This window comes from Plectropomus leopardus, chromosome 10, assembly GCF_008729295.1.
Source record: "Plectropomus leopardus isolate mb chromosome 10, YSFRI_Pleo_2.0, whole genome shotgun sequence".
Classification (NCBI taxonomy): Eukaryota; Metazoa; Chordata; class Actinopteri; order Perciformes; family Serranidae; genus Plectropomus; species Plectropomus leopardus.
Genome location: NC_056472.1, coordinates 30,859,415 through 30,878,041, shown reverse-complemented (window position 1 = coordinate 30,878,041; position 18,627 = coordinate 30,859,415). Strand labels below are relative to the sequence as shown.

Genomic DNA, 18,627 nt, shown 5'->3' with positions numbered 1-18,627 from the left:
TGTATATGTCCCTTTTTGTAGTTCATTGCTATGCATTAACTTTGTTAAGGGGTATTGACCCAAGCAGTGCATAAATGAGATGCTGTGGAGCAAATTTCACAGCTATAATCAAACCACATCCTCTGAAGGAGCGGAAGTCGAATTGATAAAGAGCTAATTAAGCGCCATTCAATCACAAGCCAATTTACTAATTACCCTCTTGTGTAATTAATTGTCTTGCAGTATGGCTGCGTTGTGCTGATAAAAACAAAAAATCATGTAGACTAGAGTGCTTACACAAATGTCTATCCACACAACATGAAAGGGGTGTATCTGTATGTCTGTCTGTAGGCGGCAGGTGACGTGAAACACCTCTTCCTGCAGAGTATTCCTCAAGAACTCCATTTCCCATGAAGCCTTGCGCCGTGCCGGAGTATCCGTGGAAAACCGTTTGCGCCTGCGTATCCAGACGTGGCAACGGCATCATGGCCTCTTGGAACCGCCACGGGAGTCGGATGAGAGAGGCGAAAATGCTCATGTTGGCGTTGCTGGTGAGTCAAACGAGCCTCGTGTGTGTGTCCGGGGAAATGCGACGGTTTTTCTGTCACGTTGTCTCGCGCGGCGGAGCGCGCTCGCCTCCGTTAAGTCAGTCAGGATGAAAAAAAGAAATCGCTCCTCACCGCGTCTCCTAGCCTGTCCGTGCAGGAGGTAAAGTTGACAGCCCTTGACTGAACTTGGTGCTCAGATTTGACTAGCTAGTAGTGATGTGGCCGCTCTGCGGTATTTGTGGCGCAGATAAAATCACCGTATTTATGTTTAGCTGCCCACAGAGCGGGTTTGTGGTCAACGGTCGCCTGTGTGTGTGTATGTGTACTCGGGGTCCCTCCCCTGTGTGTGTGAGCCAGAACTAACGTCCAGTGTCACAGTAAACTCTGCAGACCTGAGCAGCTAACTCGCCTTTCTGTGTAACTTAGCCTCCACTCTCATGTCTAAAAGCGTCTCCTGTTTTTAGTTTCATTCCTGCAGCAGTTTGGGATTATTGTTCTAACACAAAATGACTCACGGTTATTTAAATTCGTCTGTTCAGTCAGTCGAGTTTGTAAAGGGAATTGAAAGTTCAAAACTTTGTAACTTCAAAAAAACACCTGGTGGGTGTGACCTACTCTTAGCTACCGTAGCTTATATTGTACTTACAGTACTTAACGATTTTTGGAGCTAAAATTAAAAGTCATCTTATTTAATATTTGGTTGTGAATCCTTTACAGTCAAATGCAACCAGGTAAATAAATATGAATGAAAGCAAATGAATTGAGGTCTGTAGCATGGGAATCTGAATACACAAGTGACTCTGACAACTTCTAGAACAAAAATTTAATTAACTGATTAGATAAGACTATAAAAAATTGTAATGATTTAAGTCATTTTCAAAGCAAAAAAAAAAGGCTTTTTCATATCTTGAACTCTGACAGTATGAGATTTACAATACTAATCTTCTGGTATATTTATACCAGGTTGCATTGAAGACAAACCTGTTTAAAAGTCAATATTAATTGTTTGAGCTACCTTTTGTTATGGTTGTATGATACCATATTTGGTCTTTATTCCTTTCTTTGTTGAGCATTACATTTTTTCAGTTTAACTCACTTGAAGCTGGCTGCTGCTGTACGTATTTCCTGTATGTTCTGGTTGTATTTTAAGTAAAGAAACTACTGAGAGATCAATATGTATGGTCCTTATGACCTTGCTAAAACAACAAATCTGTGGCAGTCTAACACTTTTGCATGGTAATATATCTGTTTGTATAACAGAAGTGCGCTTTTGAAGAAGTACATTAAATTCCTTTCCATGTCACGTGACTGTCATAACTAAACTGGAAAGGCAGCATAACTAACTATTTATTCTTCACAGTACGAAAGTTGTTTTAATATGCACATGTGGTTTAGAGCAGTGAGTCTCAACCGTATTTGTGTCAAGGACCTCTAAATTGAGAGGCCTAAACCAGGGGTCTCCAAACTTCAATTTTTTTTTTGAATGAGGGTCATATTAGATAATGTGAAAGTACCTGGGGGCCAGCTGCTTCTTGCATCATATGGGTTATTCCAAAAAAATAAAAAAGCTAACTAGCAGCTTGCTATAGTTGTATTACCCATGAATCTAATCAAATGCATCTAATTTAATATTTATTCTGGAAATATTATTGAAATTGTAAAATTGCCAAGTGCAGTATCCAAAATGCAGGAGCTACATTTTTTTGATAAAGGTAAAATATGACACAACATACAATGTAAATGAAGCTGATGTGTGAATGAAGATGTGCTATAAAGACTCTTCAACTGTCAAATCATGTTGTAGATGTAAGAGAGTGTGCTTGTGTGACACAGACCCCAGCACATCATCATTTTTTTTTTTATTTGTTTATGAAAATAAAATCAGTCCATGTGCAGCCCTGATTTATTGTATAAAATATCAGAAAATAGTAAAAATAGCAATATTTCCTGAAGTCCAAGGTGACTTCCTCTGTCCAAACCCCCTAAATACTCAATCACACAGTGAATTATTTGCTTTTTTTTAAAAAATAAATGGCTTAATACACTTTGTAAGTCTATATTTTAAACTTACTTACTTACTAACAGATAGATGCAGAATGTAGACTGATGAGTTAATTTTCTTTAATTTGAAATAAAAATAAGAAACCAACATCTTATTCATATAGAGACAAACACAAGGCAAATCCTTCAGTTCTTTTGTCCTCACATCAGTTGCAAGTAAATTGTCCCAGCTTTTTTATTCTGTATAATATTGGTCAAGAAGAAATATAAGAAACTGCAATTAATGAAAAACGGAGTGCACTTTGGCAAGCCAGTACAACCGGCACATATGTGTTGATATGCCTCATGAAAATGACAATCCAAAATAAATTATGTTCGCCAAAACCCAATGCACAGGCTGGTTGGCATGACGAGGGTTGGACTCGGTGTTGGAATAACTCACTGATGACGAATCAAATACACTGTGTACACTTATGTAGTTATTCTTGGAGCCTTGAAATGTATCCAAGGACAAAGATTTTCTTTGGTGTGTTAATGCACAATGTAAACATTTGAAGAGAAAGTAAAATAAAAGGTAAAAAGTAGTATTGCAAACATCAAGACATAAATATGGGATTAATGTTCCAATAAAAATATAAAAAAGACTACAAATATGTACAATATATCTCAATCTGTACATCCAGTTGCCAATTTATGAGATATCCAATTGACTGACAACTGAGAATAAAAGCAGGCCTTTTCCTGCACATTGTCCTGTTGCACAGCAGCCTTTGCAAACAAGGGTGGAGTTGGGGTGTGTGTATGCACAGTGCACACTAGCTCTATAAATTTGGACACACCATTTGATAACTTGGCACCGTGCCGCAGCTCACCGGATTCGAAATGCAGTTGTTACTATGAGGTTAAAGTGCTGACTAGCAGCTGTAATTCATTAAGTGTTTACTACCGCAACAGATGGTCTGTGTAGGAATTGTTTTATGCATAGCACCACAATTTAGGGAACCAAAGTGAGAAGTCATCCTATTTAATATTTGGTTGTTAATCCTTTACAGTCAAATGCAACCATGTAAATAAATATGATGAGCATGAATTGTAGTCTGTAGCAATAGAATCTGAATACACAAGTAATTTTGATAAATTTTAAAACAATAATTTCATTGATTGTTTAGTTAGACTCTAAAAAATTTGTCAATTATAATTATCATTTCATTTGTAGGCTTTGAATAGACAAAACAGCAATTTGAAGATGTCACCTTGGGCTCTTGGATTTTGCGATGCTCTTTTTTTTTTTTTAAACACTTTATTAAGATATGATTATCCTTTTTTTTTGTCCCATAGTGACAAAATTTACACTACTACATCGGCAAAGGGGATAGTGCAAATGAGAGGCATCAGTAAAAAAAAAATAAATATATAAAGCTATATACTAAACATGCACTGGAGAAAAAACGGAGCAATAAAGTAAGTAAACAGTAAAATAGCAGAATAAAATAAATTTCAGCCCGAGTGGCTATAATTACATTGCACATGTCAAGTGTAAATAAATATATTGACCAAATGTTTAAAAAGAAAAGAGAAATGCTTTGCCGATTTTCAACCAGCAATTTAGAAAACAGTGTGAGCAGTATGTGTAAATACGCGTAAACTTCCCTACATCTTGCCAGCACCCAGATCTCCCTTCTTAACTCGCTGGCTCAGGGGCTTTTCCTCGGACTACAGATTGTGCTTCCACATTTTTGTTTGCCCGCCACCATGCTAGGAATGGGAATTGACAAGATTTTATTGATACCAATGCAATTATCCATTTTGCCTTTTGGTCCGATTCTTTGTTGATTCTCTAATTGACTCCTGATATATTTTCTGTGTGGATAAAAGAAGGCCTACCAGGGTTTTCAGGTTCGATGCAGCTGATTTACTATCTCTGCATGAGAAGAAGAAAGCCATGCGTGTAACTTAGGTGTGCAAAAGCTTTACTGTATAAATATTTTTCTTAGTCAAAGAAAAAAACTTCCAAGCCTGCTTTCATGGTGTAAATGTTATGTTAGCATCAGATATTTACCCTCTGTAATGGACGTGGCCGTGCGTACAGTGTCAAATATACATGGCATTCCTGGAATTTAACCCCATTTTGTGCAGGAGATGTTTTAGCATATTGCTGATGTTGTCACCTTTACTGGAAATGATAATTTTGTAGACATTGCTTGGCACTGGCACTGTTGTCATGTTTCTTTGTGAAATGAAGCCGCACTCAAGACCATTTCTTCCTCTTCGCCATGACTTCTTTTTGTTGAACATTTCCAGCAGTGTAGATGCATGGGTTACCAGCACTGATAAAACAAACTAATAACCTCAAAAGCATCCAATTTCAGTGGATCTGACAATATAGACCTGGTTCTCAACTGGAACCGGTTCTCAATTTCTTTCCCTAACGGACACAAGGAGTGTGGAAACGAGTTAAGAGACATCCGCCCGTCTTTCTCTCTCTCTCTCTCTCTCTCTCTCTCTCTCTCTCTCTCTCTCTCTCTCTCTCTCTCTCTCTCTCTCTCTCTCTCTCTCTCTCTCTCTGTTTGTCAGACTAAGACCGAATTCAGATAAAACTGTAAAACTAGGCAATGCTGATCAAACAGAAAGCAAGATTATGTTGTGGTATTCCCTATTTCTTACCTGAAATGTTTTTAGGAACCTATTTTATTGCCCCGTTTAGCTGTACTCCAAGGTTGTGAACAGAAAGTGGGCGCCATATTGTCAAACACGCGAGCTTGCACGAGCGGGGGCGTTTATTGGTTCGGTGTGGCATGGTGCGTTGTGGTGGCGTAATAATGACATATATTGATGTAAATTTGCCTAATTTTGTTTTTATTTTGTTTCTTTGACTTCTTAACTGTATTGTCTCTGAGCATGTTAGGTTGTAGGTTATATATAGGTGTTAGCTATAGCTGTGTGTTACTTTTGTGTGTGTGTGTGTGTGTGTGTGTGTGTGTGTGTGTGTGCGCACTAGTACCTGCGTGTCAAAACAATTGAATACAAAGTTCCTCCACAGACACACACACAAAATTAACAGTTTATCAGTTGCCCATGATTGCTAAACACAAAATGTTGTCTCTGTTTTTTTAGGCCAGAATAATCAATATGTGTGACCCAAACTGTGACATTTTGTCTACAGATTCACAAAATAAGCGTGGCTTAGCAGCCAGAGGGGGAGTGGTCCGTATTGATTTGTCTCCCCCCAAAATTGATTCTACCTCCTGAAAGCTGTTTATCTGAAAGAAATTGATTTGTTTTAGGGAAATTTATTTATTTTCCCTCTTTAAACACAGTCTGGCAAACAGTTTACATGGTATGCAAGTATAAAAGGGCTGCGGCCTTTTGCCTTTATTGATGATTGTTTTTATTATTTCTCTTTCGAATCAAGTTACTTGTTTATTGGTTAGTCAGTACAAAGTATTAATACTGCATTTACTTGGGAGCTGCTGAGCCCAAAGAAATGCATTAATTGTGCTAATCCAGGACAATCTCAACACAGAGGATTACCATCATATTGCACACAGAAAAACTGAAACCCATCTAAATGTCTTTATGAACAGTGAATCAAGTTGCATTTGCTATCCATGAGCTTGTTCAGTTCCCCCGAAATTGATCAACTGTATATAATTGGCTTTCCTAAAAATGATTTTATCCTCAAAAGTTGACAAAGTGCATACTTTTAGCAATGAGCAATAATATTAAAACATTTATTTAACAAAAGAGGTCAAACTTCTCGAATATCAGTTAAAACAAATAGTTGTATGATAGGGAAGATAATAAGCAATTGACGATTATTTAATCGTCAATTACACAAATAATGGATTAAGAAAAGTGCTTACAATTTGCAACTGTAGTTGAAAAAGTCATGATTTAAAACAGTAAAAATATGATTAAAGAATGAATAAACAAGACTAAAGATCTGACTAGATATTCAATGACATCTTCAGTATTTGAGCTTTGTTTTTGTTTTGTTTTTCCATTTCATGTCTTTTGGTTGGAACCAGAAAAAGTTTTGATAAGCAGTCTTGACAGCGTGTTAATAGGCTGAGTCCCTCCTCTGACTTCCATCGCTAATAGCTGAAATGTAATAGTTGCTAAAGCTGCTAATTGATTGCTTCTGTACTCATAAGACTTCTCTAACTCGGTGCTCTGTGTGTTATCGGATGCTGCTTAGCTTCGTTTACAATAGGCCAGTTAACACACACACACACACACACACACACACACACACTAGCACACACCTGACTGGCTCATTAGTCCCATGAAACTCAAGGCAAGTGCTTGACAAACACTGTTGTGATTTTTTTGCTGATTCAGTTCTGCCCTCAGAACTGGATGCCATTTTTTAAGCAGATTTGTCACACCAGATGGAGGGTGTGGGCTCGTAGGCTGAGCACCTGCTGTTTAGTGAGCGCCACATTTTTTACAGCAGTGTGACGGGACTTACCTTTATGGCAGATAAGGGCGGTCGATGTATGAAGCACTAATGGATTTCCTCAGAGTATTGAGTCTGAGTCTTAAAATCACACTGTCACATGCGTGGTTGTGATATGATCGATGATGAAAGAATTTCAGGTAGATTATAATTATGATAATGGATTTATTTTTTTTTTCTGAGAGGTCACACTTGGTACGTGCCGGTTGACATTTAAGCTGTTGTGTTATTGTTCGTGGCCGCCGTCACAGAGAGCTGGCAGCTTTTGTGGTGTTTGGACAGATCTCAGGCTTTACGCACTGTGGATTTGATGGGGGTGATTTTTGATTAACTCTTGCCTTTGGTGTTGTGAGCCTCATCAATATATTGACAGGTCAATATATGATATGATTTTGTCTTTAAGATACATCAGTATTTCTGTAGACACCCAGTTTAGTAAGTACACATAGCTGAAAGTAATGCAGTCTAATAATCATGCAATGAATCCTACATTTATGAAGGTTATAATTTTCAGTTTTCATGGCGAGACGTATTATGTGTTTTGGGTTGTCCAGACCATTCTTGCAATATCTTAACAATACCTTTTACTTAAATTTGGGTAAAAAATACAGCATAGCAAACATGTCAAGGTGTGGAAGTAGAGTTAAAAACATGTACACTCAATTAAAACAAGATGTAAAATAAGGCATTTGAAAAGTCCTAATGGTGAAAGACTGTCCAAGTTTAAGTTCCTTTTCAGATTATTCCATGTAAAAGGTGCACTGAAAGAGAGTGATTTTTTTTCCTAGTTCAGTTTTGATTTGGGAAATGTGGAGCAGCAAGCTAGTATGTGACTGAAGTACCAAGTTTATAGTTAAAAGGGATGAAATATAGGGAGAAAGCATCTGTCTTAAAGCTTTATAGATGAATAAATACCAATGCTGGTCCCGCCTCACAGCCAATTGTAGCTATTTTGTACCAGATTTAAGGATGAACTGATTAGAAATTGGTGGTCAATGGTCACTGTGACCTCACAAAACAGGTTTTTGGCCATAACTCAAGAATTTATACGCTACTTAGGACAAAATACAAATGTCTAATGGGATAAAATTCTGATGTTATGACAGTTTATATTCGAAAGATCAAAGGTCATTTAACTGTGACATCATGACCTCTTTGGCCATTATTTAGTGTCATAACTCAGGAACAGAGGGTGAGACATTTGATCAGTTAAAGAATTGATAATGCTAATCTTGGGTGTCCACCTTCAAACTGTACTGATTGTATAGATCTTCTGTGCATATCATGGTTAAATGTAATCCGAGAAGTGGCCAGCTGCCATTTTGTTGAACAGAAGAGGTTGCATTGCGTCATCCACCGGCAGGACCAACTATAGGTCTGGTACGGCACAGTGCATTCTCATAGTTGTAGGTTTTCTAACTTTTGAGCAAAAGCCAATGCCACAGCCCTTTATTCTCTTTTTTTCTTTATCTGTGTTGCGCCCATTTTAAAAGTACTTGCGTCTTTCTACTGCATAGACTGCCTAGGTTTATATGATGACCCTCTTTAAATGGGTGAAGTACTTCTTTAATAAAATTGTCTCTTTAGGGGTGGGTTTTTTTAAAAAACAAATTATGATACTGGTACCAGTACCAGTACACTCGAAGTGATACCAATGCCAAGAAAGACCTCAATTGGATACCTTTTTTTCTTTTTCATTTGATACCTGTCATGTGAATGGAGTGGTTTGTAGTCGAGCCATACGTTTGATTGTTTTGGTGGCATCTTGGCATGTGTACTGCCAACTCTGCCAAAATCACTGCTCTGCGATGGCCTATCACTTGTCACAATAAACTGAATAGTCTTTTTTTTCTAGATCTGTTTACAATAAGGATCGAATGCAGGTGTTGTTTCACTGGAGAGGTGTCAATAACACTTGGTACTGTTTTTTTTTTGTGCCGAGCCCTATTGCCCTTGAATTGAATCACCAGTTTGAAGAATTGAACTGCTGTTAAACCAGTGGCTCATGACTCTAGTGTACTGTTCTCTTGTTCTTCTATCATAGAGCCAGATAAGTGTGTAACTGTTAGAAATGTTCATTACATCAAACCTTTCTGCTCTCCTCGTGTCTCATCTCCATTGATCTTTTTTGTACCAGTGAGGCTGTCTCGCTGTAGTGTGAGTTGAGGAGGTAGTGATAATAGGGAGAGACAGGGTTGGGAAGGTACGAGGGCAGCACCATTATAATTCCTCTTACAGTGTTGGCAGAGTGAGTGAAGCCTAGGGAGGTGTCAGGGTACACGGCTCAGTGATTGATAGTTATTAGTGGGGTTTCTTTGTGTCGGTCACCCGCCGGCTGAGACGGGGGGCAGAGGTCGTAGAAGCAGAGATGCTGTCCTCAAGTCAAACTAAAACTGGAGTATATAACCCACACTAAATCAAACTGAATATTCATACGAGCCCTTATGAACAAATCTAGACAGTGGAAGGTGTATAATATATAACAGTTAATAGAAATTCACAACAAAATCTTGACATTTTGGAAAAATAGTTAATTGGTGCAGTAATACAGTTGTAATGCGGTCACAGTTGTGTGTTTTGGGGTAATTTACAATAGCTTTGAGCGCAGATCCGCCAATCAAAACCAAGGAACAGAACTGCCTGTTTTATAACATTGCTTTTTTGCCTGTGACATATTAATTGGTGCAATGTCCACAAGGAGGGTAACCGGAGGCAAAGACGACCAACACTGTACAAATGTCTATGATTTGCACTGTTTACTGTTGCTCCAGTTGATCAAATAAAAAAAAAATGAATAAAAACAGGGCTACTTTTAATTCCACAAAACATAGCCCTAAGTAATTAAATTATCTCTGAAAAACAGCAGCAAATGAGGATCAAACACTTCCACCTTTAGTCTGGAGTCAACTAATTTCAAGCGTTAACATGCCTTGAGTTTATTGCATTGCAATTACAATATGATGGGACAACTTTTCCTGGTTTTATGGTAGCTAAAGTTTGCTAATGTAACATGAGTACAGAGTTAAGACACAGCTACAGGCACATTTACTCATCCAGCTAAAAACAAGACAGCAGTTGATTCACTCATGGCTCCAACCGCATTGAAAAAAATTATAGTCCACTCGACTCTTGTATGCTTTTCATCAGCTCGCTGTGTAACACCGTGTGAGGAGGTCTGGAGGACGAGGTAATTTGTAACAAAGATCATGTCTGTATTTTACACTGTATAAATAATAGAGTTGGTTACTGTGTAATCACCCATTGGTTTGTAGCTTTGAAGCCTCGAGTTTGGCTTTTGGTCATCTCACTGTCGACCAGCGAGAGGTGGATCTAACCCACAAATTGCTTTTACACAGAGATTTGCGCTACAGGGCCGCAACAAAGTCCCCCCTTTTTACCGCCCCTGCTTTTTTATACAGAACCAACCTACGGCAGCATCATTCTTTCATTGCGGCATCCCAGGATGAAAGAAGATATGACGGGTGTGATGTTTAACACTAGAGTGTCTGTCTGTAAAGGGGTTTTAATTTTATGATGTTACCTGCTGCCTGCAGATTCATATAACCTATTTATGTGGCCACTATTTCTAATTCATGCAGGACATGGATTTACCACTTCCTGCCCTCCATAAAGAATCACGCGATTGCAAGCGAACTATTAATTTCAGGTTATGCGCTGCTTACAAGTTGCAGCTGCACCTTGTGTTCCATTTAAGGCAGGTTCTCTTTAATGGTTCACAGCAAAGCGAAGAGTGCATGATGGATTCAGTGTCAGAAACCATGCATGGATGTGGAATCGTACTCAGTGATGATAACGATTAGGGTCAGTTATTTGATAGAATTAATGGATAATCGTGCCCTCATTGTTGAACATGAAGCTGCATCTACGCATTTCCCACAGACACCATTTTCCAAGATTGTAGTGTGAAAATGAGTTCAGGGATTGGATGTAAGAAACTTCAGTCAAAATGTGCCATTTGTTAGATGTTTTATTATTTTTTTCAAGAGGACACGATGACCTCTTTTTCCTGGAATCCATAGAAACGGACTTTCATTATCATCACTGAGACTGAGTTCAGGAATATGCTCATTTTGTCTTTCTCCATTTGTAGCCCTCCTCTCCATGTTGATCCATTGTGCAGGTTTGATGAATTGCAAGAGCGTTAAGTAGAACACAATATACAATGAGGCCCCAGAGCTGCAGCCTATAAATAGCACTGAATGTGAGGTTTTGAATGAGTATCTATAATTGTCATCAGTGAGAAAAATGTACTTAATGGAGGGGTGTTTTTGCATTTAGATGGATTTGCTCAAATTTTGTAACAAAGAATTAAAAAGGTAAATTTTTAAAAGATTTTATTGTACAATTATCATTAACAACCCCAATTTTATTTAAAAAGAAAAGGGGTGACGCTGTGTAAAACCTATATAGGAACAGAATGCAGTGATTTGCAAATCCTTTTGACATGCAGAGGGTGAAATAATTTTTCAACAAGCCAAAACATTTTTTGTTTAATTAAACATAGTTTTGATGCAGATATTCACATAAACAATTGGTATATTGGTGATACTGGTGTTAACTCAATAAAACTACTCAGATAAAGAAATTGTAACATTTGAATCCATACAAATTATGTGCAATAAAGGGGAATGACCCTAGAAAAAAGTACTAAAAAACGCCAACTAAATTTTATTTAATACTTGGAGGAGGGTTTTTTGTGCAATGCCAGCTAAAAGACACTTCCTGTATGAAGAAACTAATGTCTCACAGTGTTCATGTTGGATTTCACACAGTCTTAAAGTTTTTGAAGATCTTGAGAAATTTCACACTCAGAACTTCAACAATTATTGTCCCCAGTTTGCCAAGTGCTTACTGGGTGTTGTTAAAAGAAAAGGTGATGTAACACAGTGGTAAACATGTCCATGTCCTAACATTTTTGGAACATTTTACCAGAATCAAATTCAGACTGAGTACATATTTACCAAAAACTATTAAGTTGATCTGTTTGCCTTTTAAATATCTTGGTTTTTGTACAGTATTACTTTCAGGGTTCCCGAAAACCTTTTTTTCTGATGTTGCATTGTAAAACCTCAAAATGAAATAATCTAATAAATTTAATAAGTTCCTTTTCTTAAACCTGTCATGATGCGATTTCAAATAGTGGAATCTCACATGCAGATTGAGAAACACAAAATCACCCAGAAAACTGTCCAGAAGCGCCAGATAATCTCCACTTCGATTGGTAAACAAAATAGACTATTATGATAATATATGTTCATTGTCTTCCATGTGATCCACTCTAAAAAAATGTTGTTGTTTTTGTTGTTGTTGTTTTTTTCAACATTTAACATAGAGCATCTAACTTGTTTTCTTCAGTCATTTTTTCTGCCATTATAAATATTTGAGAAAATTAAAATTGTCCTTCAACTTTGGTTATTAGAAAAATGGTCTTTAACACAGTGAAGAATTCTTAAGTCTACCTTACCTTGAGCTGCAGGAACCCTAATTCAATTGCATATACTGTAGGTCAAAAAAATATTTACAAATCATTGCATTTTGTTATTATTTGTGTTTTGGAATCTGTTTATATGTACAGTACATGTCCTGAGCTCAGAGTTATGAATCCTGCTGTCTCCTTAAAAGAGGAAAAGTTTCAGAGAATCCATTTGATGAAACTGCATGTGAACTGAAGTACTGAGAGATAACTAGACATGTTTCGATTATGACTACTGCAATCTGATAAAAATTGAGTCGTGCTCTGTAGTTTATCATTGCTTGCTCGCAGTTATCATTTTGCAGTTCAAGTTGAAGAATTGCCGTTTATTGTACAAGGCAAGCAGAAAGGAAGGGAGCACCAAGAGATAACTCAAAGACCATGAAATAAATCGTGTTCTCGTCACAACAATTTTTATTATCTTTTAAGTTTTGTTACTTCCACCCTTCACATCCACTGAATGCGCTCTACAAAACACTGCTTCATTCATTTTTGCTATTTTGGCTGCCTGTGTGCGTGCTTCATTGTAATAAAATTGCAGCTGAAGTCGTCAGCAGTGCAGTAATGCTGCCTTTGAATTGGCCTGCCATTTGTGATGCTTTGTTTGGGAACTGTCAGCACAGTTAGTTATTTCTATCATTGTACGTTTGTCACTAGAAGATGACACATGCTTTAGCTGGTAGAGGAATCACAAAGTAACGCTGCCATCAGCAGTGTTGACTCGACGACAGCGTCAGTGTCAGCTGCATCGACATGTAGGTGGAGGTTTAAGCCAGTGCATTTAACGCTCCAGGAAGTACTTAGAAATGTGTGTGTTTGCACTTTAACGCAGCTAAATAATTACCTGTGGTGGTTTTCAGATTCATGCATTACAAACAAGTCAGTCACTTTACTGTGTTCGATATTGTTTGCAGTCCACAGTTGACTGTTTGAAACACTATCAATGCTCCCAAGAGGCTGTGACTGTAGAGGACTCCCTGTTTATCTCTCTGAGGGAGTCGTTTGTGTAAAAACAGCATTTTGCAAACATAAATGTCATGCAAGCAGATCTTCATCTATGTTAAACTAAATAATCCCTTGATGAAAATGTCAGTAGAATAAAGACTAAATATCTGGCATGCTTGGTCCAAATTTAGGCATCAAAAAGTTTTTCCCTGAAGCATTAAGCCTTCTGACATATTGTAAGGTGACTCTGTATTGTCTGTTAAGTGATCTCTTGCAGAAGATAGCAGCTGCATGCATGTTGAATTTACAACAGTTATAATGGATTCCAAAGGCGAGAGCCAGTGTTGCACCAGAAGCATCAACTGTCCGTGGACATTTGGTGCCTTTATTGTCATTGCAGAGCTTTATCACCAAATTGGAAGTTGGAAGGAAGGAATCAAACATCAAATATCAGTTTATTCTTTCAGCATAACTGAGCTGGAAACTCACTACACCTGAACACAAACCGCGTCCAGTGTTTCCTCTCATCATGTCCCCATCGCACGCATGGAACAGAAGGAGGGAGGGGGGAGACGGCAGCCGCTTACACCGGTGTTCAGCAGTTACTGTAAGCTGCGAGCATGCTAATTAATGACAGTATCAGGGCTGAATCGACACATTTTGGTGCCCTAGAAGAGATTGGAGTCACCTGTCGGACAATGAGAGTGGAGCAAACAATCTGAGACACCAGCGGAGGATGAGAGCGGAGCAGACACCAGCACAGAATGAGAGTGGAGCGGACAGTTAGAGATACCGGCAGAGTATGAGATCAGAGAGGACATTTGGAAACACCGTTGGAAACACAGAGGGAGGATGAGAGACGGAGCGGACATTCAGAGACATAGAGACACCAGTGGAGAATGAGAGCGGAGCGGACATTCACAGACATTGGTTGAAGATGAGAGTAGAGCAGACAGTGATGGAGAACACCGAAGGATGAGAGCGGAGCTGACACTGGGGGGACAGCGGCGGAGGATGATAGCAGAGCACACTTTGGAGAGACAGCAGAGAATGGGAGCGGAGCGGACACTGGCGGAGACACTGGCAACCTCTCTCTCCCCTTTTTCACGCTTGAGCTATCCTGTCAACAAAGGCAAAATAAGGCCCAAAGGCCCCAATAATAATAAAAAAATGTAACAAGTAAGGAGCCTTCAGTTTATATGCTTCCCCACCTGTTGAACAAACTCCCTGATTACCTAAGGTCTGCTGAAACTGTTAACTCGTTTCAATCAGCGCTTAAAACATTATTGTTTACTGTGGGTTTCCAATAATTTTTTTTATTTATTATTATTATTATTATCAGTATTCATTTTTTTTTATTTTTTTGCTTTTGCCCTTAAGTTGTTTACTAGTGCTTTAATGTAGTTTTAATGTTTTCTTAATGTACTGTATTTAATGAATTTGCAAAACACTTTGAATGGCTTAGTGCCTGAAGGATTCTAAACTAGAGTCAAAAGTACTATATTTGTCTTTCAAATGTTGTGCAGCCAAAATAATAATAATAATAATAATAAAAAACAGAAGTAAAGTACAGATACTCGAAACTTAAGCCCAGTATTTAAGTAAATGTACTTTGCTACTGTCCATCACTGATTGGTACCACGTAAGGCAGGATGCTTTTGTCACTTTAGGTTATCATTGTTGGTATAAGAAGGACAAATGTAGTAAATGTTTAAACATTTAAGGAGAGTGAGCTATTAGGTAAGGATTCTGTTCAGTTTGCATTTAATCCTTCCAGGCGGCCGTCGGGCATCACATTTCCTATCTTACTTGTTTAAGTATGACAGCCTGCCATCTCCTCTCTTCCTTTCCTAATCTTGCCCCCGGCTTCTTGCTCTCATAACCACTAAATGCCCACCTTTGCAGAAAAGTGTCACCTAGCCAGCCTCTAATTAGCCCACCCTCCACTGTGTGGTTTCCATGGACCCCAAAAATGAATACTGACACAGCTTGTGTTTATCTTGTCATCACATCGACCTAATCGGACTCACACTGATTTCAAGTGACAAAACAAACACAAATTGTACTTACAAAGACAGATCATTTCCTTCAAATATATAGTATGTGTGCGTAACTGGCCACTTAAGCTGTCTGTTTCTAAGCCCTTCTGGTATCTTCATGTAAATTTACTAATGTGAAAAGTGCTCTGTCTTAAGATTCCTATCAGACTCGCCCCCAGTTGGGAATTAAATTTAGAAAATGAGCCTGACAGGTGCTTGTTTTCATTCCAGGTGATATCACTCATCAGGCAGGATCCGCTGAGCGAGCAGACGATGTTTGGTGTCTAATTTAGTTCTCCGTAGGCAGAAACGAAGAGCTTTTTAATGAATGGTGATGGCACAGAGACGATTAGAATGCATGGAATTAACTTCGTATGGCTTGAGTGTAATCAGTCTTGTTTTTCTTCTTTTTTTGTCGTGTTTGATTAAAGCGCAAGCCTCTCAATATGGGCTTTGTTTTCCATATTAGGTGTTTCACGCCATTAGCCCAGCTACCAGTGAAAGTCGAAGGAGCCATTCTGACTAACGAGGCAGATGTGCCCACCTGTTGCAGGTTTATAGTGGAGGCAGCATCCTGCCTTGTTTGTGCTACAGTAGCTGTAAATGAATCAGTAACTATGTAAAAGCAGTGTTGAAGCTTTCATAATACTTTGGTGTAAATATCAAGTTAAAAGTTTTTATTTTGTTTATGGCAGTAATAAGTCTCAGAGAAGAGATAAGAGGAGCAGCCGGAGCCCTCAGCCCCTGCTGCCTGCCTCATTGACGCTCTGATTCAGAGTGCCACGGACTGCTGCAGAGTTATAAGATTGTAGCTCTGCCTCTCTGCATTACACTCATTTCACTTAACTGATATATTTATTCCCTACATAGCTTGCAACATTAATTTTATAACAAGTCTTAAAATCTGAACCCTGGCAGTGGCCCCTTAAAGTTTATTAAACTGACAGCATAAATCTGTTGGGCAGAATGAACAGCATATACTGGCAACTTCTAACAGAAACTTGGCTAAAAATGTAAAGCTTGTCCTTAGCATTGCGCTAGAGTTAAGTTCACAGTGAAATAGAAACAGGGGAGCATAAATATGCAATTACATGACCTGAGGCAAAAGGTCAGAGGGTCCTCAAATCTATTATGAATTATTCTCTGGGGACTATGAAAATACTAGATAAATAAAAATATGGCGAGTAGAATTTGTAAGTGTAACTTGGCCTAAATACTAATCTTTAAATTTGACATAACTTTGGTTTAAAGGGATAATTCGGATTTTTTGAAGTGGAAAAAAAAATCAGAACCATCTGTTTAAATCGGGAGCTATTTGGTCAAAGTATATGAAAATAAATAACACAAATTTGACAGATATCCAATGCCAGCTGTCAATGATTTACCTTTTTCCATCACACAGAATATTATGTAATAGTTGTGTTTGTATGCATGTTTTTTTCACCAGGTTTGGCTGCTGCCACTGCTGGAGGCGGCGAAGGTGTCTCCTCTCATAGAGAAGGTCAGCGACCACAAAGACTTCAAGAAGCTGCTCAGGACGAGAACCAACGTTCTGGTGGTCTACACCAAGACAGGTTAGAAAAGACACACACCCAGTCATCATCAGGCTGTAGATTTTATCTGACTGTATACCTGGTTTAAAGGGGTGATATCAAGAAAAACGTTTGTTTAGTTGTGGTGATTTTTTTCAAATATTTGATGCTATTACATATGGTTTTATATGCAGCAGCATAAATTTCTGGATGAGGAGACAGGGGCAGCAATCCTGCCAGACCATCATTGTAAGGGCTCATGAATAAAGCTTGTTATCTCAATGACTCTCAAACAGCTTGTCACTGTAGAGGTCATTGTGGAGTGCAGGAAAACCAAGTAACATTTTATGTTTTATTAAATATCACATTTATTTCATAGACATGCAGCAAATATGGCAAACAAATAGAAAAAATATCCCCTTTAACTATATCTACATTTAGTTATTTTATTTTTACATCAAAACTTTGATGCTTTTATTTCTTGAAGTGGGAGGTATGCTTTTAGTGCTAATGTCATTATGTACTTGTACAAGTGCATAATTACAGAAAATTAAAATCCTTTTATAATAACCAGAGAAGGTGAGTCATTTTCAAAGTAAGCAGCAGTCACCACTAATGCCTTTAGATGTTTTTTAATGAACAAATCATGTGTGACAACAGAAGATGATGCACAAAAACACTTATCGGAGCCTTTTCACTTTCTCGTATTGCTCCAACTTCCTAATTTAGAAGTTACAGATGTAAGATGTGGGGTGTAGATTAGTAAGTGCATTTAAAGCGTGATTATCTTAATAATCCACATCAACGTAGCGAATAACAAAAAAATAATAGGCATTAGGGATGTAACGATTCACTCAACTCACGATTCGATACGACACTGGGTTCATGATATGATTTTCTCAAGATTTTTTTTTAAAAAATACAAAAAATGATTACAGAAAAATTATGACTGAAAAATATTCTATTAATTATTTCAAACAAAAAATATACAAAATACTGCATTTTCTCTTATTTTCTACATCAAATTAAAGAATCCCTTATTATTTCTAAGGTGGGGTATAAATGCAAAACAGAAACTATGCAATGAATGCATTCTGGACATTCACAATGTCCCCTGCTGTTAAAAAAAACCCTTTCACTTAAGACAGAGGTGGCTGTTGTGGAAAGGTTTACTTTTGCTAGAGGGGAAAACAGAGAAGGTGAGTTGGATGAACTAAGTTGGCCATTTCCCACTCATGAGTGATAAGTTGGGCTCTCTCTTTGGCTCTTGTACTCATTTGGACGAGCGGGGTTGCAGCTCGTCAGTGTGGTATGGCCGGTTTGTATAAAATGAAACTGGTTCAAGTCTGGACCGAACCGGCAATTGACTCAATTGCAGTTAATAGTCCAAATTTGTATGCCATAACTTTTGCTTGAACACTTGAAAGTGTTGTAATATTGCAGCATTAACACACCAAAATAATTAGAATTCTTATGGTCACCCTCTGTTATAAGAAAGTGCAATCACACAGGAGCACTTTGCCCAAATCTGATACAATAAATTAAAAACCATTTTACCAAAGTATCTTAAGATCTATTTGGAATGAATGTCTGGTGCAATTTAGCCTGCAGCCTGCTGTAAAGGGATGAT

At 38.0% G+C, this 18,627-nt stretch overlaps 1 protein-coding gene across 1 annotated transcript in view; it reads left to right on the top strand.

Annotated features, from left to right (window-relative positions):
* Positions 1-460: 460 nt before the first annotated feature.
* The window catches only part of pdia5 (protein disulfide isomerase family A, member 5), an 81,501-nt gene continuing 63,334 nt past the window's right edge, over positions 461-18,627 (top strand). Inside the window, exons 1-2 of the mRNA XM_042494233.1 lie at positions 461-530; positions 16,913-17,039. Coding sequence (XP_042350167.1) covers positions 465-530; positions 16,913-17,039 — 193 coding nt within the window. The 5' untranslated portion in view covers positions 461-464. The remainder of the gene's footprint in view (positions 531-16,912; positions 17,040-18,627) is intronic.